This window comes from Pipra filicauda, unplaced genomic scaffold (assembly GCF_003945595.2).
Source record: "Pipra filicauda isolate LSUMZ 115617 unplaced genomic scaffold, ASM394559v2 scaffold5_size6683894_pilon, whole genome shotgun sequence".
NCBI classification, from domain to species: Eukaryota; Metazoa; Chordata; class Aves; order Passeriformes; family Pipridae; genus Pipra; species Pipra filicauda.
The window spans coordinates 2,691,071-2,715,299 of record NW_024104754.1 but is presented as its reverse complement, the minus strand read 5'-3'; the positions used below and the strand labels follow the sequence as shown (position 1 = coordinate 2,715,299).

General features: G+C 40.0%; 1 protein-coding gene across 2 annotated transcripts in view; it reads left to right on the top strand.

Moving 5' to 3' along the window:
• The first annotated feature begins 345 nt into the window (after positions 1–345).
• The window catches only part of SP3 (Sp3 transcription factor), a 34,663-nt gene continuing 10,779 nt past the window's right edge, over positions 346–24,229 (top strand). The window contains exons 1-6 of one of the 2 annotated variants that reach the window (XM_027733594.2): positions 346–610; positions 945–1,069; positions 1,249–1,362; positions 11,572–11,662; positions 11,768–12,937; positions 24,004–24,196. In XM_027733594.2, coding sequence (XP_027589395.1) covers positions 604–610; positions 945–1,069; positions 1,249–1,362; positions 11,572–11,662; positions 11,768–12,937; positions 24,004–24,196 — 1,700 coding nt within the window. In that variant the 5' untranslated portion in view covers positions 346–603. Of the gene's footprint in view, positions 611–944; positions 1,070–1,248; positions 1,363–11,571; positions 12,938–24,003; positions 24,197–24,229 lie in introns of both variants that reach the window. The other variant, XM_027733593.2, reaches the window with a different exon arrangement.

The window sequence follows — 24,229 nt, the reverse complement described above, 5'->3', positions numbered from 1 at the left end:
GGCTGTGCGCTGACCCCTGCGCCGCGGGCGGGCGGGCGGACAGGTCCCGGGAAATCAAGAGGGCGCGGCGGCGGGGCCGCCTGTCGGGGCGACGGCGGGGCGGAGGGGCCCGGCGGGCACGGGCCGCGGGCTCCCGGCGGGTCCCGCTCATTGTTCCCCGCACCAGCCCTGGCAAACAGGAAGCCGCCCCGGCATGGGGCGCCCCCCCCGCCCCCGGCGGGTGACTGGCAGCCCGGGCGGCCAGTGCGGGCGGCGGCGGCGGCGCGGCGCAGCCAATAAGCGTGCGCGCGCGCGGGCGTGGGCGGGAGTTCCGGGCTGGCAGGCGGGCGGGCGGGCGGCGGTGTCGGCCGGGCCCCCTCTCCCGCGGCAAGCCCCACCTTTCGGCTTTCCCGCACCGTCAATCAAAATAGGAAAAAAAAACCGGAGTAGGCTCGGGCCGCCGCCGCCGCTTCAGCCCGCCGTGAGCACAATAAGCATGTCCCCGGCGGCAGCCGCCTAGCCCCAGCCAGCAGGGCCTGTGTGCGAGCCAGCCAGCCAGCCTGCCTGCCTGCCTGCCTCCCGCCCAGCCAGCCAGCCAGCCAGCCGGCCGCTCGCACTCACACCATGACCGGTACGTACGCACCGACCGAGCCGCCCCGGGGGCTCCCCGCTCCTGCTCCGGCCCTGCGCGTCCCCGCTCCGGCCCCGGAGCGTCCGTGTGCGAGCGAGGCGAGACCGGCACTGAGAGCAGCAGCAGGAGGAGCAGGGGGAGGAGGGAGAAGAGGGGCAGGGGCAGCAGCACGGGGAGGAGGAGGAGGAGGAGGAGGAGGGCTCCGTGCGGGAGGGCGGGGGGAGCGCTGGGGTTAGGGGGGGGGAGAGGGAGGGAGGAAGGGAGGGAGGGAGAGGGAGGGGGGTGATCGCTCCCGTCAGTGACTCTCCCCTCCCCCTCCCCGCTGTGCCCGCAGCTCCCGAGAAGCCCGTGAAACAAGAGGAAATGGCTGCCTTAGACGTGGACAGCAGCAGCCACAGCGAGTATCTCCAGCACGGCAACGGCGCCGCCTCGGCCTCCGCCGGGGCGGCCGCCCCCCAGGTGAGCGCAGGCCCAGCCGGGCCCCTTCCCCCCCCCTCCCCCGGGTGACACGTTGTGAGCGGGTGCGGAGCCGGTGCCGCCGCCGCCGCTTCCTGTGTGCGCGTCTGCGAGGAGCCCGGTCGCTGTCCCGCACTAACCGCCACCCCCCTTCTCTCCCTGAACCCGCCCATTGTGGGTAGGACGCGCAGCCGTCACCGCTCGCTCTGCTGGCGGCCACCTGCAGCAAGATCGGCCCGCCGTCGCCGGAGGAGGATGAGGCCGCCGCCGCCGCTGCCTCTCACTCTGCCGGAGCGGTGAGTGCCCGCCCCGCCGCTCTCGCACGGCCTGCCGGGGGGAGAGACTGCACAGCCAGCCCGCCCGCCCGGGGGGAGGGACGGGACACACGGCACTGCCCGCCCGGGGGGAGGGACGATAGCAGGGCCGACCTGCCAGGAGAGGGGTCCCCGGGCTCCCCTGCCTCTCCAGGAGGAGCCGGGCTCCCGGGAGGAGGAGGGAGCCAAGCTCCCCCCTCCCCCGCCATTGGGAGCGGCGGCTTCATTTACTTTCAAAAAGGGGGGGAGGCGGGAAGCCTCCCTCCCCCGACCCGGGCACCGGAACGGCTCGCTCGGCACCCGGCGATGCTGGGAGGCATCTCACCTCCACCTGAGCGCGCCCCCGGTATCCTCTCCAGGCTGTCAGCCGGGAACCGCGCAGCCAGGCAGGAACACAAAATGAAGGCTGGCTGTAGGGAAGGATGTAGTGAAGTAAAATGGCTGTTTAGAAGCGAACGCAGTGGTGGAAAGCAGCTTCCTGTATCGAGGCTGTTTTTTCTAGGGAGAGTTATCGTGCGGTTCCTCGTATTGCAAACCGAATTTCTGTCCTTATCTCTCATGCGCTGTCGGCTCTAAAAGGAACCTTGATGACCTTGGGACCTTGCGTGATGAGAGGGATCTTGCAGACTAGAAATATATTCGTGCTGAAGCTAATTTAACAATCCGCATAACAAAAGCCAAATGGAAACTCACATGTTTCTTAATTGGTCTGGCTAAACTCTTTTGTTGGCATACGCTTATAGAACTCAAAGCTCTTGTGCATTTCCAAATAGCTGAAAATATTGGTATATTAAAGGAGAGTTCCAAAATATCTTCTAAAATGACAAGCTGAAGTAGTTTTTTTGGCCTTGGAAAACCAGACATATTACCTCTAATTTTAGTTTTTCTTTACAAAAACATTTTTAAAATTAGCAAAAAAACCTTTTTTCTTTTCTTTTAAAACAAGTTTTGTTTTTTAAACTTGCCATACAACAACCTTGTATGTTTTAGAATTCTGCAAATAGGAAGAAAAACTCAAAGCATTATACTGATGCGTGAAGTGTCTATGGCAAGCTTTTAATAAATGTGGAAGTGTTGGTGATATTGTTAAGTTTCTAAATACTTGAGTGCTAAACTTTAAAGCACTTTTCATCTGTGCATTTCAGCTTACTTTACGTAAAGGGAAGCTGAAATAAAATAGCTGTCTGAGGTCATACAGCAGGTTGTAGACTAATGATAGAGCTCAAAAATATATTAAGATTCTGACTCCCTTTCAAGCATCCTTTCTGCCAAACTTGTTTATTTGGTCAAACAGTATGTTTTTAAAAATCTTTCTGTTGCCGTTAGGTGCCTGATACCTCTGAGATTTGTTTCATAATACTGGATGCATACAGCACTAAAAAGTATAAACATACATATTGAAAAATGATGTTTTATCGATTGCTTCCTTTCCTATGTTCACCTTAAGGTTGTTCTCATTGTAAATCTGGAATTGTGCACCGTGAGGAGGGGTTGTTTGCTTAGGACGAGCGGTACTAGGTCTGACAGGATACTAGAATGGTAGTACAGGACAAATGGTTCCTGATAGTTCAAAATGGGCAAAGCAGTTTTGAAATGGTATTTCTTTATTCCTGTTAAATTAATCTGTTGTTGTGTTTACGTATAAGAAGCTTTTCAGGGCAAGGCAGATGCAATTCAAGAGAAGCCAAAATCTTACTTAAACCAAATCTGAATATAAGCTCACTCACTACTTTTCATACATGCAGATAGGCCCCTCCTACATATCTTCTGTGAGTTAGGTTATAGCATTCTGGTAATTTTTACACTCCTACAACATAACTCTTGAATGATTCAGAATATTTTAGGTGGAAACTAAATATAAATTGGAAGAGATACCTACAGTAGCTGAACTAGACACTGGAGTTAATTAAGATGACCTTAATAAAGAGAGGGGAGGGACTAAAGGCCCTGAAATACATTCCTTGTGAAAAACAGAAGGCCAAAAGGGATTTAGTGCAGTAAAGATTTTTTTTTTCTGGTCCCCTGAGTTTATCTTATCAGAGGATGGAAGAAGGAGGAAGGAGCTAAAAAGCCTTAAGTTGTAGGTACCTCATAATGAAAATGAAATCTATACGCATAGATAGCGACATAAGCGTCTGCCTGCAGTTTGTGATGCTCCTTCCTTTCCCAGGAGTATAGATGAATCAGTTTGATATCTGTGTGTTGGTGATAGTGCCTAATGTAGCGATGGGGAGGCAGCCCTTTCCCAGTATGTTCTATACCTGGACTGCAGTTCTGTCTGCTGAACATCTGGTAGAATTCTCAATCCGTACAAAGAGATAGTAAAAGTTAAACTAAGTATTTCCTCTTAGAAGTGCTTGAAGAGCCTGCATGTGTAGGGCTAGTGGCACTGTGGTTTGGGGGTTGTTTTGTTACTGTTTTACTGACTGACACTTGCTTCCTAGGAACTGGCAGGGCTGGAGCCCATATGCTGGGCTAGCACACTGCTTTGCTGGCTGAAATGGAATGCTGCAGCTGCTCCCCAAGAGACCAGCAGTATGATTTAAAAGCAACAGCAAAACTCCCATAGGAATGTAGGGAATATTGCGTGTATGGGATTTGAGGAAGAGCTGGAGCAAATGTGATCTTGTTTGTTGTGATCTAGTTGTCCCTGCTTTAAACCCAGGGGTTGGGACAGATGACCTTCATAAGTCCTTTCCAACTGAAATTATCCTATGATTCTGTATTGGTATCTGAGTCCAGGCCTACTGTTTGAGTGGACTTTGCTGTTATGCCACTGACAGGATTAGTGGCAAAATAAAAAGACTAATGAAAATGGCAACTGCTTGTAATGGAAAGCACATGAAAACAATTGACAGAATTAAACTCAACCCTCTTCTTCTTTCCATCCTGTCAATGACCTGGCAGGCTGTCTCTAGTCCACAAGGTTTTCAGCTTGGCCCAGGATTCTGGTTAGAACTATATTTGCTTTTGAATGAGAGGCCCTAACAGGCATTACTTTCCAATCTTGTCTCTCTGTGTATTGATGAAGATTGAAGTCTTTCAGCTTTGATTCCATGATTTATTCTGCCTGTGATCAACCAACACCACTGTTTTGTGTGTTGCTTGCTGCTTTTTGATTTTCATGTACATGGCCTTGAATTTGTTTACCTGAGAATCTTTTTCCTCATTGCTGCCTTCTAGTATGTGTGAAAGCCTTGCTGGGATGGTATGCACTACTGCTTGACCTAGAATGACAGCTCATGTTTTGTTCTCTCTGGATGTCTTTCCTGGGAATTTAAAGTCTGAGAAGTTTTATTTTGGGTCTTGCTTTTTCACTCTTTATCACTGACTAATAATTCTACTTCCAACTGTCACATTTAGGATTCTTTTTCGTTTAGTTATAAATACTCTAGTTTCATTCCAGTTTACACATCTGCGAAGATTTTAGCATTAGGTGAAAATGAGAAACAAAGCAGAAGGTGGCAGAGCTGTGCATAGGGGTGAAAACGAAAAAGCAAACAGATTTAGGTCAGACAAAGCGTTGATGGTCAGCTGTATGGTTGGCGTGACCAGATAATTGTTTAAGAAGCCATAAAGCTGAGCTGATAACCAGTTGTTTATGTTCTCTTACTTCATTGTAATGCAAAACTAAAGACTCACTTTAACTATCACACTTCCAAGAGCATTCTTATGGTTGTCTGTGTGGCACTGGCATAGGTGAGGATGCAGTGCAAGACTGATGGGAGGTTGTTTGGGAGGTCTGGAAGGCGGGTGAATTGGGAAAAGCGCAGGCTGGCTGATAACTGTGGGCTCTGGCAGCTGCCAAAGAATGGGAGCTGTGAGAAATGACTGCCCCAGTTGTGGTATGTACTTGCATCTGGTGTGGTGCCGGGTACGCTAATTCTCCAGTCTTAAAAAAAAAAAAGGCTGAGGGGAATTATTTGTGATTTGTTGCTTACCAACATGATGTGGAAAACATTTGGACAGCTTAATAATTAGCAACGTGGGGAAGATGAGTATCATTTATCTGGTGTAGACAAAGCATTTCTTTGTATCTTTTACAAATAAAGGTTACAGTGTTTTAAGACTGCTTTGGCATAACTTGAGCTTTAGAATTGAATATCAGTGCTTCACAGAACTTAATGAAAATCTGGAATTCCAGTTTGTTTATGCCTCAGAACATTACTGTAACCATCTGAGATGCACCTAGGTCAACCTCAGTTTAGGGGGAAATACTACTAGTGATGATAGCATAGAGAAATCGAAGGCATTTTAAATTTCATGTTTTCCACTAGGCAAAAATATGCATGAATGCCACGTGTCAGAGTTAACTATACCACTTGGTTCTCTGGCCTATATGATAATTTTGAGGAAGTTCAGAATTATTCTGACATCCATTTTTTCCTTTGTGAGTGATAAGATAGCTTCCTGATGCCGTGTTTCTGGATGTGAACAGATGTACCAGAATGTGTTCAGCCACTATAGAAAAGTCTGCCTGAAATTGTCTTGCTTCTCTCTGTTTTATACTTTTGCAGAATAAAGAAGTTTCAGGTAGAATGTAGTGACTAACAGTGTATTTCCCCTGCTGCTGTCCAGGGGAACACAGTCTTTCTAGTACTGGATTAGAATCAAGTATAGAAGTTCTTCTAGAAGAAGTTGCTTTAAGGATGTTCTTTAAAAAATTATGTTTTATTTTGCTTTACAGTTTTGGAGAAAGTAAGAAAATGTACATTTTAAAACATTTCCATATTTAAAGGCAGCATAAACCAGAAAGTTCTCTCTGTAATTTTAAACATTAGTAAGAAGTCTAAGATTTCATAGAACAATTGAGGCTTGGAAGGAGTCCGGAGAATGTCTGGTCTCCCCCCAACTTGCTCTAAGCGGGTCAGTTAGAGGAGATTGCTCAGGACTGCGTCCAGTGAGTTTTGAATACCTCCAAGGATGGAGACTCCACAGCCTCTCTGGGTAGCCTGTTCCAGTGTTTGATCACCCTTATGGTAACAAAAAAAAAAGTTTTTTCCTACATTATGGGGGACAGAGTCAAAAGCCTGACTGAAGTAGTGATAAATAATATTCCTTGCATAACCTTATCTACCAAGCCAGTCTTCTGATCATAGCCCATTGTCAGGTTAGTTACTTAGTTATTTCTACTTTCTAAATCTAGGCTGGCTACTTCTGATCACTGCCTTCTCCCCTGCCACACCCCCTAAATTTATTTGAAGGCTAATTTTTTCAAGGTTATTTTCAAGGTTATTTGCTCCATTGCCTTCCCAAAGATCAAGTTCGGTCTGACTGATCTCAGGTCCTCCTGTCTTGTCCCTCTTGATGATTTGAATGAGCCTTCAGCACCTGAGTTAAAAGCACAAGGAAAACAAACCATTTCACACAATGCTAATTTCTAGTTTGGCATGTAGTTATATTGAGATTTATACACATATAGAGATTAATAATTGATAAACAAATGAAGTTACCTACAGTCTTGTTTAAAAACGTCTCCTTGTTGCCATGTCTCATTCCTTAGTATTGCAGCTTCCTTGTTTCTACTAACATCAGGAATATTGTATTGTCTTAATTTGGGCAGGTTCTGAACTTCTGCTGATTGATAAAAAGCTACTGAAGTTTTGACTCCAGTTGTCTATGTTAAGAAAAAAGATGATGTTCTTTAAAAGAGACACAGATGTATTTCACCAAATTAGCATGTCTTTTAAAGTAACATTTTAAGCAGGCCCAGATAATACTTTTCCCCTGAAACATTCTTTGTTTCTCTAAACATTTGATTTGGGCATATGTATATCTCTGAATTGAGTGGCTTCATTGGCAGAGGGCTGAAACATGCAACAGAATTAATTTGCCTTAACAAGCAGCTTTATGTCAACTGAACCACAGTGACGGATGTTTAACATGTTTTTAACCTATGGCAAATACAAGATAGAATGTATTAGCTCATACTTTAATGAAAGAGTCGAAGCAAATGCATTTTATCTAGTATTTGTAATGACCTAAGAATGCACAGATAGTTTACTGTAGCTTGGTAAACACAGGGTATTAAACTCATGCATTAGAACCCTAACTCTTTCATAAAACAACAATTTGGATGAGGCAGTGTCCAATCTTCTTCTTTTGGTATGTGATTTTTAAATGTTTAGGAGCTCGTGACTCATTATCTGTCCACCTCTGCTCATTTTGTTGATGCTTTTGCTCCAGGACTAAATGGGGCAAAAGTGACTTTCCAAAAAGTGCAGTAAAAAGCAGTCCACAATAGAGCAGCAGAGATAAGCATTCAGTAGTTCTTTAGCAATAAAATACTGATGGCTAAAGGCATGTACTCAGTTGGTCACATTTGACACGGACAAATTCAGGTGTCTACAACCTGGCAGGTTCTCACAGGGATATTTCTTCCATTCCAATTTTACTTTGGTGAAGGATATTTTATTTTTTATAACCCAAGTCCTATCATTCAATATGGTTTAGATCACTTTTAAAAGGTATTTTATCTTCTCTATGCCTTTCTTTTATATCCTTCCACATTTGACTTAATGTTGCTTTAATTTTCTCTAAACACATTGAACAAGACAATTATTAGATTTTTATTTATCATGACCCCTGATTCTTCAGGGATGGGATTTTTGGCTCAGAGACATCTATTTATTTTACCCACTAGAAATTATACAAGGCCTGTTAAAGGATCAAAAGACAAGCTGAACAGCGGTTGTTGCTTCCACTCTTTGTTGCTACTTGACCTTTCTCCAGGTGGACATATCATTTGATTTTAATTCTTCCCATGTCTTGTGTCAGCTACTCTCTTTGCTCTGTTCCTGTCTCTTTCTCTTGTTTCCTGATGCTGCTTCCAGTGAATTCCCCATTGCTTCCTGTTCTCTCCTCCTTGGCTGGCTAGTGCTGAACTTTCCTCAGATCTTTGTCCCTTCCTCTTGAAACGGAGCCTTTGGATTGCAACCGTCCATCCTTCTCTTAAAGGAACAGCTTCCAAATAGCTGCTGCCTGAGTATCAGTTGATAAGGAAAAGAACTGTTGCCTTATCTCTACCCTCTTAAGTATTTTTCACGGATGGCTGAGAGACAACAAATAAAACTGGGAGGATTTCAACTACGTGTTAAAGAGCAGTAAACGAGTAGGCTGCAGATGTTACTGCTCATATAGCAGTTGCAGAACTTTTGAGTTACTACCAAAATGCTTAATTGCCTGAGGATGCTGAGAAAGGTTACTACTCTTTAGTTAGTAGGAAAGAAGTCCAAGAAATGTCCTACTAGCTCATCAGACTTTGAGAAAGGGTATAAGAGTCAGTCTTGTTATGTCAGGTTGATGACCATTTGAGGTTAGAGATCATCCTTAAATACTCTTTACCATACAGGTTTTTTTCATGCTTTAATGCTAGTAATTTCAATAGCTGCCAGATAGCTTCTTGAAAGCCTCACCCTTTTTTTGCCCCTCCCTCCTCGTGATTCGTCTGGTGGTGTCTGATATAGCCAGCTGTAAGAGCAACATGTGAATAACAGGCATTTAGTGCTGTGTGTAGCAATGGCTTCATATCCTCATGCATGGCTGCCCTGAACTTCTCCATGGACTGACAAGTACATCTACTAGAAGAGTGGCTCTATTGTGCTAAAAGTCTTACAGAGCAGGATTTGAGGGAAGATTTCACTAGATCGTGAAAAGGTGAGAAGAGATGTGTGCCTAACATGAAAATGGCAATATGGGAATCTACATGTTTTGGAAATAAAATAACGGAGGTTATTTCCATATCATGAAGGAGACAGGTTCCCTTTGAACTATTTCTGTGGAGGATGTTCATATGTATTACATAAGAGTACACATAGACATGCTATTGCACACTGGATCAGTCCAGTTTTAGCCTAAGCATGCAGCATTTGCTTGTACATAGTTTCATATCAGTGAGGAATTATATCAGACTTGTAATGGTTTCCATTACTTTTTCTTTTTTGTTCTAATAGCTACTATCAGCACGTTATATTATACATTTATTTTATAATTACACACTTAAACCATATAACAATCATATTTTTGCTTTTGATATTTTCTGACTGATGTTTTACCTTGTAACTTTTATAGGTGTTTTGTTACTTTATAAAACCTTCAGTTAATAAGTATTTATATGCTTGTGAATTGAGTAGTTATGAACTTTCTTAGCAGCATTTCAGCAACTGGTAACTGTATGTAAACAATATTAAACGCAAGTGTATAAAGCTCATGTGATAGCAGAGGAAAATGGAATTTTTTGCCACCTTCTAGATAAGATATATGATATGGAATATTACTTTTTTTTTCAAATATCATAAGTTACAAGCTTGAAAGACTAAAGGATTTAAATATATTCTGTAAATGACAGGTTAATCAGTATAAGAGGAAATAGAATAACAAAATGGAATTACAATTACTCCTTTTACTCTTTCTCTTCCTTGAAGCATTAAGGCCATAAAATTAGTTTTGTTCTGGTGATGCTGAATCTGTTTACTAATAAACTACATGAAAGGTTATGAATCACACTTATGAATCAGAGTATCTTGAGTTGGAAGGTACCCACAAGGATCATTGAGTCCAACTCTTAAGTGAATGGCCCATATCTTTGAGGGCTAAAGAAGGCCAGCATTCTTTTTTTTTTCACAATCATTATTTGTACAGTTCTTGAGAGGTATTTAGAACCAAGATATGTGTTTCCTTGTTGGAAATGAAGCTTGACAAGCATAGTGAAACTGTTTTTTAATAAGCACTTAGAAAATAGAATATTTTTTTTGTACATGTGAAGATTTTAGTGTTGTGGGCCGGAATAGGATAAGAAAGTGAAACGAGCAAAGTCCCATCCAGTGCTGTGGACTAAATTCACTCAGCTGCCACAGGATTCATTCAAGCTGGCTAAGTCTCAGTGCTGTGTTAGGAAAGAGTTAGATGAATGCTATATTTTGCATATTCAGGTTTTATTGTAAATGAAGTCAGAATGCAACATCACAAAGAAGTTGTGATATGCTCTGGTAATTTCCCTACCAGGAGTGATCACAGTGTCAGTGCAGAAGGACAAACTAGAGGTTTTCTTTCTATGTCTTCTGGACTCTGACAAAGGGACTAAATTTGTTTCACAAAGCTGAATTGGTTGTAAGACAAGTTGGTTGCTTGTTGATAAATATTAAGTTATTCTATTGGTTTACTGTAGTGTGGTAAAACAGATAAAGAGAAACTTGATATTCTTTAGATTGATTATTATTTACAATATCAAGTTGGTTGACTATGCAAATCTGGGCTAAGCATTGCAGAATGTTAAATCTAATTCTTAATACCCTATTCTGAAAAAGCTTCCTTTGGTAAAGAAAGGTAAGTGCTTTTTACCTTTTCTTTGCTGAATAAAATCCAATAGCATACTAGGTTCTTTAACCATCTAGGGGGTCTGCTCTGAAACACTGGTCTTTTCTGTTGTTCCAACTTAATTAAGAGAGATTCCCCCCCTCTCCAAATGATACATATGACTAATCCAACCATGATATCAGTGTAAAAATCCTTAGTCTAGAAGCCTTCTTCCCTAGTGAAACAGTAACTCCTATAGGCTTCTAGATAGTAGGACTTTGTGTTAGTGTAACTTAACTGAGGCTGTCCAGTCTTTCCAGCTGTGTGACTGTGTCACCTCTTAACATTCTCTGTACTGCTGAGAGTCACAACATGCACACCTCTATCATATATAACAGAGTCAAAAGGCAGTGGAGCTCCAGGAGATACAGGCAGCACTGGCTGCACGGCGATTCCTCCACTTCTGTGTGATAGGTGCCAGGCTGGGTGCAGGGTGTAGCTGAGTCCTGGGGTAAATTGGTGCTGAGAGCTCCAGGAGCCCCTGCCAGCTCCCTTCTTCCCAGAGCCAGGGGTTTAGATTACCCAGCAGCCCTACCCCCCCAGAATAACCCTGCTGCTGGTCACCTGACCAGCTCCATGACATAGGAGCTGTGTTTGACAAGTTTGCAAGCAACGTGCAGCTCAAAACCTACAGATTGGTTACCCTGAGTTAGGCATTAGCTCACTTTCAAAATCTGTATTTCATAGTTTTAATCCAGTTGCTGATGGTCATACAGGCTGTACTGCATGTTTTCCAGTAGTGTATCAATATCTAGTGTTGAATTGCGTGATTGGTCTAATACATAGTCTGTACATCACTTGTTTTAATTTTGTCTTTTCTTTTTTCTTTTTATTCAGACAGGGGATTTGGCTTCTGTGCAATTAGCCGGAACTCCAAACAGATGGGAGGTCTTGTCTGCAGCTCCAACCACTATAAAGGACGAAGCTGGTAATATAGTACAGATTCCAGGTGCTGCCACAGTAACTTCAAGTGGGCAGTATGTCCTTCCTATTCAGAGTTTGCAAAATCAACAAATCTTTTCTGTTGCACCAGGATCAGATTCGTCGAATGGTACAGTGTCTAACGTACAATACCAAGTAATACCCCAGATCCAGACAGCGGACGGTCAGCAAGTTCAACTTGGCTTTGCAGCCTCTTCTGATAATAGCAGTATAAATCAAGAAAGTGGTCAAATTCAGATCATTCCTGGCTCTAATCAAACCATCATTGCCTCTGGAACATCTTCAGCTAATATTCAGAATATCTTATCTAGTCAGTCTGGTCAAGTCCAGGTTCAGGGAGTTGCAATTGGTGGTTCATCCTACCCTGGCCAAGCACAGGTAGTTGCTAACGTCCCTCTTGGACTGCCAGGAAATATTACTTTTGTACCCATCAATAGTGTCGATCTAGATTCTCTGGGACTTGGCAGTGGTTCTCAAACCATGACAGCAGGCATTAATGCAGATGGGCACTTGATAAATACTGGACAAGCCATGGAGAGTTCAGATACTTCTGAAAGGACTGGTGAGCAAGTTTCTCCTGAAATTACAGAAACCGCGACTGATAATGACTTATTTGTGCCAACGTCATCTTCATCACAATTGCCCGTTACCATAGACAGTTCAAGTATATTGGAACAAAATGCAAATGACTTGACCACAACCAGTGCTCAAGTTCATAGTTCTGATCTTCAGGGAAATTACATCCAAACGTCAGTCTCTGATGACACACAGGCTCAGAATATTCAGGTCTCCACAGCACAGCCAATTGTACAACACATACAGCTACAAGAATCTCAGCAACCAACCAGTCAAGCCCAGATTGTACAAGGTATTGCGCAACAGACAATCCACGGTGTACAAGCAAGTCAAAGTATTTCTCAACAGGCTCTTCAAAATCTTCAACTACAGCTGAATCCTGGAACTTTTTTAATTCAGGCACAAACAGTGACCCCTTCTGGGCAGATAACCTGGCAGACGTTTCAAGTGCAAGGAGTTCAGAACTTGCAGAACTTGCAAATTCAGAATGCACCTGGTCAACAAATAACTCTGACCCCTGTGCAGACTCTCACTCTTGGCCAAGTTGCAGCAGGTGGGGCGTTGACGTCAACTCCAGTTAGTCTAAGCACTGCTCAATTGCCAAATCTACAGACAGTTACAGTAAACTCTATAGATTCTGCTGGTATTCAGCTGCATCAAGGAGAAAATGCTGGCAGTCCTGCAGGTATTTATTTTACTCTTTTTGCAGAAAATTCTTTTATATTACTGCATGTCGTTGGTTTAAACTGTGATTATCGGAACATGATTGTTTTGCTGTGGAAGCCTACATAATACAGTGGGTTAAGCATAGTGATGATAGGTTTTATTTGAAAGGACTGTTCCATTAGAATGGTAGAACATAGCCCTACTTCACTTCTTTTCATATAAGCTCCTGTAACTCCCAACTGGTCCTATTAGTTAACAGCACTTCAGTGTTTATAGATGGTTACAAGACTTAACTATGCAGAAGATCTGCATACTAAAATGAAAGAGGGAAAATCTGGCTTTCAACTTCCACTATTCTAAGGCATACCCATCATAAGCATACCCATTCTTCCTAGTCCTGAATAGATGAAGTTTCTGTGGAAAATCCAAAGATATCTATTGATGCAATTTTTTTCCCTTGAAAATTTTCAGACCCCCTGTGGTGCTGTTATTCATTTGCTCTTTTGTTCAACTCATTTCCTGCTGATTTAGTATCAGTGTAACTATGATGTAGGAAGCTCATGTAAGCAGAAGCGAAACAAGCATGTAAATATCGAAATGGAGTCTGTGCTTATGAACATGTGTGAATTCCAGTACTACTTATTTGCAGTATATTTCAGAATGTACAGTCATGAGTGATAAATTTCACAGCGTATTTTATCTCTGTAAGCAAAGAAGTACTATTTTCTTAAAATAGGTGTTTCTTAATGTGAGAAAAAATAAAAACGCTTGTTTATCTTGGTAAATTTCATACAGTGCATTCCAAATTTCAGGGCATTTTCTGTTTCCAGTGAGAAGGTCTTTGTCTCCATCAAACTTTGTTACCTATGCGGACACGGGGTACAGACATGAGTAACAAAAAGCACGTATTGTGCATGTTAATACAGGTAAACTCAGATGTCAGAATCTAAATCTTGGAAAAAGGGCCTGTGGCTAATACCAAATACAAGAAGGTTGAGAACTTATTTCTGAGATTTATGTTTGGTATGTAGCTAATATTACTGCTTGCGAAGAAATGTAGCAGAAACTTGAGAAGAAAGATAGGAAGGAAAAGGAGAAAGGAAGCAAAAAAAAAAAAGACACGTGAAAAAGAAGTTGAGCCTGCTCTGTGCCATGTGTATCACTTTGTCTGTTGATGGTTCTTGAGAATATTTCAATAGTGTTCATAATAAAATGCAAGGGAGTTCCATCAAGGATTCTTTAACTGTATTTTCCTATGAGAAATTTCACATGGGAAGGTAAGAGACTAAATGGGATATATGAAATGTGATTAAATAGACAGAAGTACTAGATGAATAGCAGAAACTATTGCCTGAAGTGAATAGCTATAAATACCTGATTATATTAAAGATAAGGTGGAGATTTATAGTGACATTCTTCCTACTTGTCTAGAAGTAGTAAATGGACTGGAAGGTATTAAAACTACCATCCCCTAAATTTGGGGAGAATGTAGTTGGTCCCTCTTTATGTTAGAAGAAACTCACTTTTTCAAAGTAACAGAAAGCATTGTTCTTCCCCTTCTTGTTTATAACCCCTCACAATATAGTATGGCACCCTTTCTTTTGGTTGAAAAATAAATATGCAGTTAGAAGCAGATAATGAAATTATAATTTTTTTTTAAAGTCAAAAGTATGTTGTTCTTCTGCAAATAAGAAAAATGGTTTAATTTTAAACTGAAAGAGGAAGGTATGTGGAAGGGACAGCAGAATGAGAGAAGTTAAAGGGTGTGAAGCTACTTGATTACTTTTTTTCTGCAAACTAACAACAAACTTTGAAGCAAGATAGAAGAGTTTCGCTGTATTTTCTTCCCTCTTAGCCAGGTAATGCACTTCCTTTCATAACAAATAGAGTCAGGCTGTAATTTCTGTTTTCATTTAAGGAAATTTTTCTACCTGAGGCAGAAATAGAAAGAACATATTCCTAGTCTTGAGTCAGAGATGGTTGGCAACTGCCTGAGGTCCAGATAATGTATTTTGCTCTATTAGCAGTGTAGCTGTGAAAACAGTTAGGTTTTAGATTTTGGTTGTTACAGGCCATTGTGTGAGAGGTGTTCTTCCAAGGCTCACTTCCCAGGTAAGTAGCAGGGGACATCTTTACTGTACTCATGAATGTGTGAGAGATTAAAAATGTCTATACCTAGGTCCTACATTTTATTTGCATAATGGAAAGCCACCAGAACCCTAATACAAAGCCAACAGCTCTGTCCAGTAAATGTACAGTTTTCTTTAAAAAATGTCCAGTAATTATTTTTCTACCAAAATGTCCACTTTACCAGGCATACATATGCAGAGACTTCCATTGCACTGAATTTCTCCTGAAAAGTCTTGGCTGAGCGTTTTTTAATCTTCAAATGTTTATTAGAGCTCATATTCCTCATTATGCTTAGTGTTGTCTTGTGGTGGCAGAGGGAAGGGTATTGGTTAGTCATAGCTGAAACTCTCTTCGGCATTGCTTTTCCAACAAAAACTGTATCAAATAGTATCTACATGTTAAACACTGACAAAGAGATATCTTTCTCACCTGTGTTTTGGCTTCAGTCTTTTGATCTTGAGAGGAAATTAAACCTGAGAAAGCTCTCTAGCAGTCTACTCCTTTTGTTGGCAGTTTGTAATAAGATACTGTGTTGTATGTAACAAAAAGAGCGATTACATGCACAGTTCACATTACTCGTTAGTGACTTACTTCTTCAAGAAAGGTTTTTTAGCATGTTTATCTTGATTTTTTTCTTCAAACATTTAATATAAAGTAGTGTTTCTTTTTGAAAAATATTGGGTACTGAAATGTTTCAACTTGGTTTTTGTATTTCTGATCCTGTAAGTTTTGTCAATTCGGAGGAATTTGTAAGTTTTTGGATTCCCGCCTGCACTGCCCTTTCTCCCTCTGCCATTGTCTGGACAAAGGAAACTTACTGTGTCAATCAAAATCTAATCATAATAGCATCTCAGCTAATTTATTAATGTACTGAATCACAGTTTTGGATTGGTTATTTCCTGGGAAAAAAAAAAGCAATTTTACCAGCTCTTATATAGGTTGCTTAACGTTTTATAGGATGCTGGATACATTTCTTTATATATACTTCTTTTGACTATTCCAGTACCATCTGAAGAAACTAGAAATTACCTGAAAGAAAGTAGCATTGGCTTGAGAATGGACTTTGCTACTTATCAGCCCAGACACGCTCACCTGGAAGATTCATTTATTTAAATAGAAAAAACCCTCTACAAATAGTTTTCCAGATTGGTCTACAGCTGGAATCAAGTCAAAGGGATTCCTTTCAAGAGTTGACTCAAAGTGTCACTGCAAAACTGGGGTCTGCATTTCTACATCTTTCTTCCCAGCTCCTCCTCTGCAAGAGTGTACACAGCTCCTTGTCGGACTCATCTGCCTGCTGCCATTGAACTTGCAGTCAGGGCTGTTGGTCAGCTTACAGCAGTTGATAATGAGTGGGAGTGGCTAGATGTTTGTGGTGGCGACTTCATTCCATTCCTGCCAGATATCTTATGCTGGAGTAATTTAGCTACTCTAAATTTGGCCAAAAAATTGCCTGACAATTTTCAAGGTAAATAGTTGCCCAGGCGACAATTTATCTTTCATCTGCTGGTATCTTGTGAGGCTTTGGTCTAACATCTGTTTCATAAAACAGTCTAAACTCCCAAACAAGCAAAATTGAAACAACCATCCCTGCAAGTAAAACTGTGAATGCTCCATTTTTAATGTTTTAATGCTTCTGATGAGATAGCTATGCTTTAAGTAGTGTTCTGCACTTTCTTCTGGCATTTAGAACTTTTTAAAAAGTTTTGGCTGGTTTTCAGTATTACACAACTTAGTTTTTTCTCTTCCTTTCTAAGTTCCAGTTTTTAGCCTTGTTAATTTTAATTTCAGTTATGCAGGTTTCCCTTCTAAGGCATTCTTTATACCAAGCTTTTGAGACAAGGGCATGTTATTATTATGAAATTAAATCTGATTTTAAAAAGTCTTGTGAAATGCATGAAGTAAACTGAAACAATGATGTTGAGTAAATATTTTCATCTCACAACATCTGTTTAGGGCTATCCAATTTTCATTTGTGGCATTTAGTTTGCATGTTGTAGAATCAAAACAGTTAAAAACAATTCCCCTACTGTTTTATTTTTTATATGAAAATTAAAATTGGAAACTGATGAATTTAAGTTAGTGCGGGAATTAGAGCTATTTATGTACCAATCTTGTGTAAATAGTTTGCTTACAGCATGCTTAAATTACATTCCTTATTTTAGCATCATTTTCAAAGGAAATTAATAAATTGTGGAAGAATTAGATGATCATGCTGTATGTGTTTCAGAATCTTGCTTATAACAGCACATAGTAAATTATCTCAATTCAAGTGTAAGAAAGTTAGCAGAACTATGGTTAGTCTGGATAACTTTTTAATGCAAATCTATTGCTGTGGAGTAGAATTACATTTTTTTTTCAAATTCTTGAAAAGATCAAATTGTTGCATCCTTCCTGTTCTGTGCTTCATGTGCTATTCTGCTCTATGTTCCAAAACAGCTGAGTCTTCGTCAATTTTCTTCCAGCCCCTAGTGGTAAGGTGAAACTTTGTTGCACATATGTACCTCAGTAAACATCTGTCATGAATGCCAAGTGTCTGGGGGTGCAACTTAGATTCTCAAGGTTAAGGACGATAGCCTGAGTTATCTTAGTCTCAGATATCCTCAGGATGTACACAAAAGAATATATTATCCAGTTTCAGGTGCTCGTTTCTTTTTCATTTTTCAAATACTCTTTTTGCAAATACTCCTGAAGCAAAAGGAAAACTCTCATACACCTGTAGGAGTGTGCAGCAAGTATCCATGAAGTGAAAGAGGGAAGGGATTTTATTTCAGTACTGCGTCGACTTAAAAAAGGCTAGAAACTCATCTTCTGTCTTTTTGCAGTCTCAGCACTTTAGGTCCATTGTTTCAGGTTCTGTACAGTTTTCTTGCCTTTGGAACCTCCTGGCATGATCACATACTTTGGCTCTGATCTCTCAGATCAGAACAAAACTTATCAGTGCATCTGGTTCGTAAAAAGTATCTGAAGTTTCTTCCAAGGGCAGTGACAGTCTTTTCATAATGCCAGGAATGCTCACCAGGATCCTAGCTGTGATTGCCCTCTTGAAGATCAGGCTGGGTTGTTGGTGGGTTGTCTTTCACTGCTTGGAGAAGGCACAATTTTTTTTCAAAAGGTAGTAATTTCTAAGGACAAAAGGAGATAAAAACAGACATCAGTGACATGTTCTTGTAATTTGTCATATAGAAATGATAGTTCTCAATCTGCATCTAAACTTCATGTCAGTCTTTAATTCATGTATTCCACATATGTTTTGTACTTCATTTAATCAAAATGTTTTCCTTTATCCTAATAAGTCACTTGCTGTGCAGAACTCTCAAGTATATTATATCAACAACGGTGTCATCATTGATTAAAAAAAATTTACTTTTTAGTCTAATTGTTCACATAATCCCATTTTGAGTGGCATTAATTCTTTCCTTACTTCTTTGAGTCTTTGATTACCCTCTTTCAGTATTATCACAGTACTAGCTTTTTTCTAACCCACTGGAGCATTCACATGGTCAAAGGCTTACAGCATTAAAACCACAGAGAGCTCTTCAGCCTTCTCTTAAAAGTGTTGAATGAAAATTATCCTAATCTGTTGATTTATTAAGTGTTTACTTCAGTATCTGTTTTTACATCTTCCTGACTTGTTGTCAGTGGGAAGCTTTTCATTCTCATCTAGTGATAGAACCATTGTTTGACTTTCGCCTAAATACAGAGCAGAAACACTTGCTGAACAGTTCTGTCTTCCTGAATTACTGCTGACAGTTCTGTTGTCTGGCCCTAGTAGCAGTCTGATACTCTTCTGTGTTGAAATACTTGATCCTGCTGATCTGTCCTCTTGCTTTCCTTACATATTTATGGAGTTCGTGGCTTCTGTGTCAAGCATGATTGACTTCTTCCCCCTTTTTAGTTAATCCCTACTTATATTTTCAACCGTGAGAAAACCAGAAAAAGTAAGGGCATGCTACAGCAGGCATTACTGTCTGTAAGAATCCAAAATCTTGAGGATCTGTAGATAACACATCTCAAGGGAGTACAGTTAATGTAGGGGAAGTAACTGTTCTTTGATGCATAATGTGTGTTGTGGTAGCACTGGCTTAAGTGCTTTCGTGATTCAAATTCTTAAATAATTGGCTTAGAATATTGTATAGGATCACTTGGAGATACAGTTTGTGGCATTTCTTGCAAGGAAAAAAGTCTCTAGTTCTATTTTTAATCATTTTGCTGGTACTGCTTGAATATTCAGCACTGTGAGGTCCTGCTCCTAGACTTGTACACAACAGTTGTTTTTCCTCAGAAAATTAAAATCTGATTTAGAGCTATTGAATCTAGATGACAGTCTGTCTTCTGAGTTGAGGTCCACCAGTATTTCAAGAAGACAATCTGTAGTGTATCTTATGTTGCCTTGTAATTTATTGTGTAATAAAAATGCCTAAATTTACACTTAAGTTTTGGGGGGCAAATCAGAGTAAAAATCATTAACTCTGTTCAGTTTCCCATCTGAAAGACTTGCACAGCTGATCAACTAGTAGAGAGAGTTTAATTTAGATAGTTTAATTTAGAAAGTTTAGTTTAGATGGGAATGAACAAGGATAGTGTCTTAAGAAATTTGACCATCTTTATTAAAGCTTCCTCATATCTAGAGATTAAGGCAAGATGAGTCAAGGTACTGAGGGAATGTGGGTTGCACTGTAGAGAAAACAAAACAAAATTAACAAGAGAAGACAGAAAGGAAATGGGAATTCACATTTGTTTTCTTGGGAGAGGTAGGAAGAGAAGCCTCTATTCGGAAAAATAAATGAATAGACATGTCTGATTACAAGATGTTGAAATGGCAGGCAGTCAATTTGTGATGCTGTGAGGAAATTGGTGTGAAGGTATGTGCAGTGCTGCTGCAAATCTGTTTTCAGTTGAAAGACCATATTTCTGCTTTTCCAATCAGGAACTTGTAAAGCTTAGCTGAATAAAAAGGCTACCTTTGAAACAAAATTGTACACCGAGATCCCTATTTCCATCTGTTAGAGAAAAGTAAAACCTAAAACAAATCTAGAATGCTAAATAGGAAGAAGAATTTGAACAGAATATATGAGTTTCAGAATCTGTTGGCAGTTTAAAACAGTATCTTTGTCTAAATTTCATCTTCATACTTACCTAATAATAAGTCTTGAATTTAATTAAGAAGTAATAACATATAGAAATTTGAAGGCATGGAAATAAAATAGTAGTAAAGAAAATGTAACCTTCATTTAGCCTATGTCTAAGTGGTAGAAGACAAAAAGTTGTCTCAAATTTACTAGTGTCATTTACTACTAGTCAACTTGTCATGACTTTAGGGATTATATAAATTCTTTTAGTTCCGTTTTTTTGCAGAATATGTGTAAAACCTGTCAGTTGAGGCTGAATTAGAACAGAACACATCTAGAAGAACACGAAGAGAGAAATGCAGTCTTTGATATCTACATGAATTTGCATAATCTCAAATTCTATTGCATTGGAGAAGACTTAATCTTTTACTCTTCTCCATGGTTTGCCCTTTCAACACCTTCATGAGAGGCATGCCCTCTTCCCTCCAAAAATTAGTCACAGAATTTTACTTTATCTCTTGCAATAATATAAAACCTACTTGGAGGGCAACAGGCGCAGCGGTTCCAAGTACCTCATTTAAGGCAATTAAGGCACATTCACTATGAGTTTTGATGCAATCCACTCTCTGCTATACTATATCCTGGAGAGGCTAGATAAACACTTAATCTATTGATGTTTCTTTTAATTGTTTTTTGTGTAAAGTATAATCTACATAATTAAGTATTAAGAAGTCCTGTCTGTATATTGGCAGTTTACGTTGTACTTTTCTGTGTGCCTGGAGTAGAAGATAGTCCTTCTGAGGATTAACTAAAGCAATAGCTAGACTTTCTGTCTTACCAAGATAACCAGGAAACACAGCACAAAATTACAAACACAGTACTACTTAGCCTTCATTTCAGTTTTGCATTTTTAAAAATGATAGTATTAAGTATTGTATGCCTATGTAAATTGTTATTTTCTCCAGTTCCTCAACTGTTAGGGGTGCTTTGTCTGTCCCTCTTTTTTTTGGTCCAAATAAATGTCTTAATTATGCCTCTACCATTATAAAGCTATCATGAGTCTTTGTGCTGCTGCAATAATGGTGGTGATTGGGAGAGACTGGGAATAGAGACATACTGATGGACAAGGGAAAGGAACTCATGATGAAAGTTTGTGAAATGAAACAAACACTGCATAGAAGAAGGTATAAAGTCATGGATACTAGCATGCAGTAATAGACTTTCTGGGCATGCTTCTATTTTTAGGTGTATCTCTGTTACTGGAGTGTGACTTTGGAAGGTCAGTATAATAGGAGAAATCATATGTTATATGGAATGTTTGACTTCAGTAGTGGAGTTGGGTCTTGGGAGCACAGATCCATACCCTAATTTGATCCATTCGTCTTTGCTAGGACATACCTCTTTCGAATTATATATATGCAGTGTTAAGTGGACTCAGCTACTGACTTTACAAACACACTAAATGTCAATGTCTAATGTTAGTGAGATCATACTGAAATTACTTATTAATACAATGTGTTATTTTATTAACAGTACTTTAATTCTTATTTTAAATAAAAACAATTTATACAGTGTATGCTTTGTAGAACCTTTGAGTGGTAAAAGAATTTTGAGTATGGTGTGTAATGTATCCAGTCCAAAAGAACTGCTTGGAGACTTGCATTGGGCTGTGCTGGCAGCCTTGCTGCTTTGCTGTATTTAAATTCCTATTATGTGCCCTTTTGCATAAGAGTGGAGCAGGCTTTTGTTTTTTTCTAAAGTTGCTCTAAGTGAATGTATTAGTATACTTCATAGTATCCAATTTGAAAGATAATTCTATAAATTTTTTGATGTATACTGTTTTAATATTTGCTTATGTAAAATTAATTCTATATATAGAAATTGTTACAGATAATAAAATTACTTCATAGGTGAGTCTCAGAAAATTACTTAATTTGGTAGGAAAGATAGTTTGGTGGCTCATGCAGAAGACCAGAAGTCACCACAGATTTTCTATGTCTTCAGGTGAAAGATTTGTTATGATGCTGTCTGAAATTGTGAACTTGTTATGGTAACAGTGAAGCTTAGTGTGCAACAGGTGACTTTGAACGAGCTTACCACAGTAGTGCCACATGTGTAAAAGAGTCAGCAAAACTGAGTGTGCTAGCTCCTGGATTCCCACAGCCAGAGCCTATCATATTCATGCAAACTTAGTTTTGGCATTGACTTTTGCAGCCAAACCAGATAAATATTCTAGACTTCCCTGTTTCTGACCTGGAATTCTCTTCCCAGTGCAGTGGTTTCCTAGAGAGTTACTGTAACCATAGTTACATCAGTGTGAACAGCACAGTCCTGCAAATGGTTATACATGTGCAAAAGAAAGGCTAACTGGTGTTGGGAATGACTGGGCTGAGACCTTATTAGCATCAAGCAAATTTTTGTGACAAATTTTAGTGACAAATCCTTTGTCTCTAAACAGATGAATGCTGGAGATGATTTTGAAGGTAGACCACATAACTATTACTCTATGTATTTTATCATCGGTTTCTTTCTTAATCTCTACTGGGACAAGAGGCTCTTTATGATATGACCCAGCTCATTTTTTCTCATATTTTATCATGCAATCTGTGCGGTGTGATCTTCATTACACAGATGATGGCTGATGCACTGACTCCCAGAAAGAACTTAAGAGTGGTCACAATGCTCAGTTAAAATTTCAGTGCTTAAGGATAAAAATCTACATGATAATTGAGTTTTTTCTCTAGAGACAGTAGTTTCTTGAACATGTCCAGAAAGATACACAGCCTTTAGTTTGAAACTTCAACAAAATTTAAAGAAAAAAAAAAACTACAAAAATTATGGTGGTTTGCTTATTAGTTTGTGCTAGTGACTAATCATTTTCATAGAAAAAATACAAAGTAAGTTACTCTACTGAACTGAACAAGAGGTTGGGGTTCAGCTTTCTAAAATTATATATCTAAACTGTCTTTTTGGAATCCAAACTTTAAGCTCATTGGGAATACAGAATAGTGTTTGAGGGGAAAAGTGTTCCTATTAAAATGTAAATTTGTTAAAATAGTTGTTGTGATGCTGTAATTAGTTCTTGGATTAGATTGAATGAATGCTCTGTAGGGAGAGGGTACACATACTTGCAAATGTCCATCCTGTGAGGAATAACTAGGAGCTTTATTGCATCCATGAAACTGCTAAGACCTATTTTGACTACTGGCACATGAAAATGTTGAAGTGGTTTGTGAGCTGCTTACCTCTGTCTAATGCTGAATAACATTCTTCCCTAAATATTTTCTTCTCTGTATATTGTGGAAAAGACATAAATTTCAGGTGAGAAGGGGAAAATGGAACGAAGACATAAATTTGTTTTCCTTAGGTATCTCAGTCTTTCTCAGGCCAAAACCTTTTATTAGATTGATTTCTCATTTTACTTTATATATCATTGTGCATACTGAAAACTGAAGACCATTGAGAAAGGCTGTTTCTACTGCATGTGACACTAATTGAGAAATTCTGTGGAAAGAGAAATGGCTACTCAGGATCATTTGAAACGTGTTTACATTTTTTCAACCTCTTGTCCAACCTCTTGTTCCTCAGTTTTTCCCAAGTTTCAAGCAAGCAATATTCTCCTGGTGGCATCGTTCCTCACCAAGAACAGTTCAGACTTAAACTTTAATACTTCGTTATAGCTTGCCTTTAACTTTGAAATGTGCAGTAAGATAAACTTTTTAAATACATTACAGGTTACAAGGGCACAGAAGTAATGTCAGTATGCACTAAAGGACGTTGACTTCTGACTGACACAGTGCTCTAAGAGTAAAAAGATTTGATCATTATGGTTTCCTTCTCTCTAATGGGCTACTTATGGATCTGTGTTTGTTCTTTTCCTCAGATATTAGGATTAAAGAAGAGGATCCTGATCCAGAAGAGTGGCAGCTCAGTGGTGATTCTACACTGAATACCAATGATCTAACACATTTGAGAGTACAGGTTGTAGATGAGGAAGGGGACCAACCACATCAAGAGGGAAAAAGACTGCGACGAGTAGCATGCACATGTCCCAACTGCAAAGAAGGTGGTGGAAGGTATGTAATGTCCTATAATGCATATAATGATGA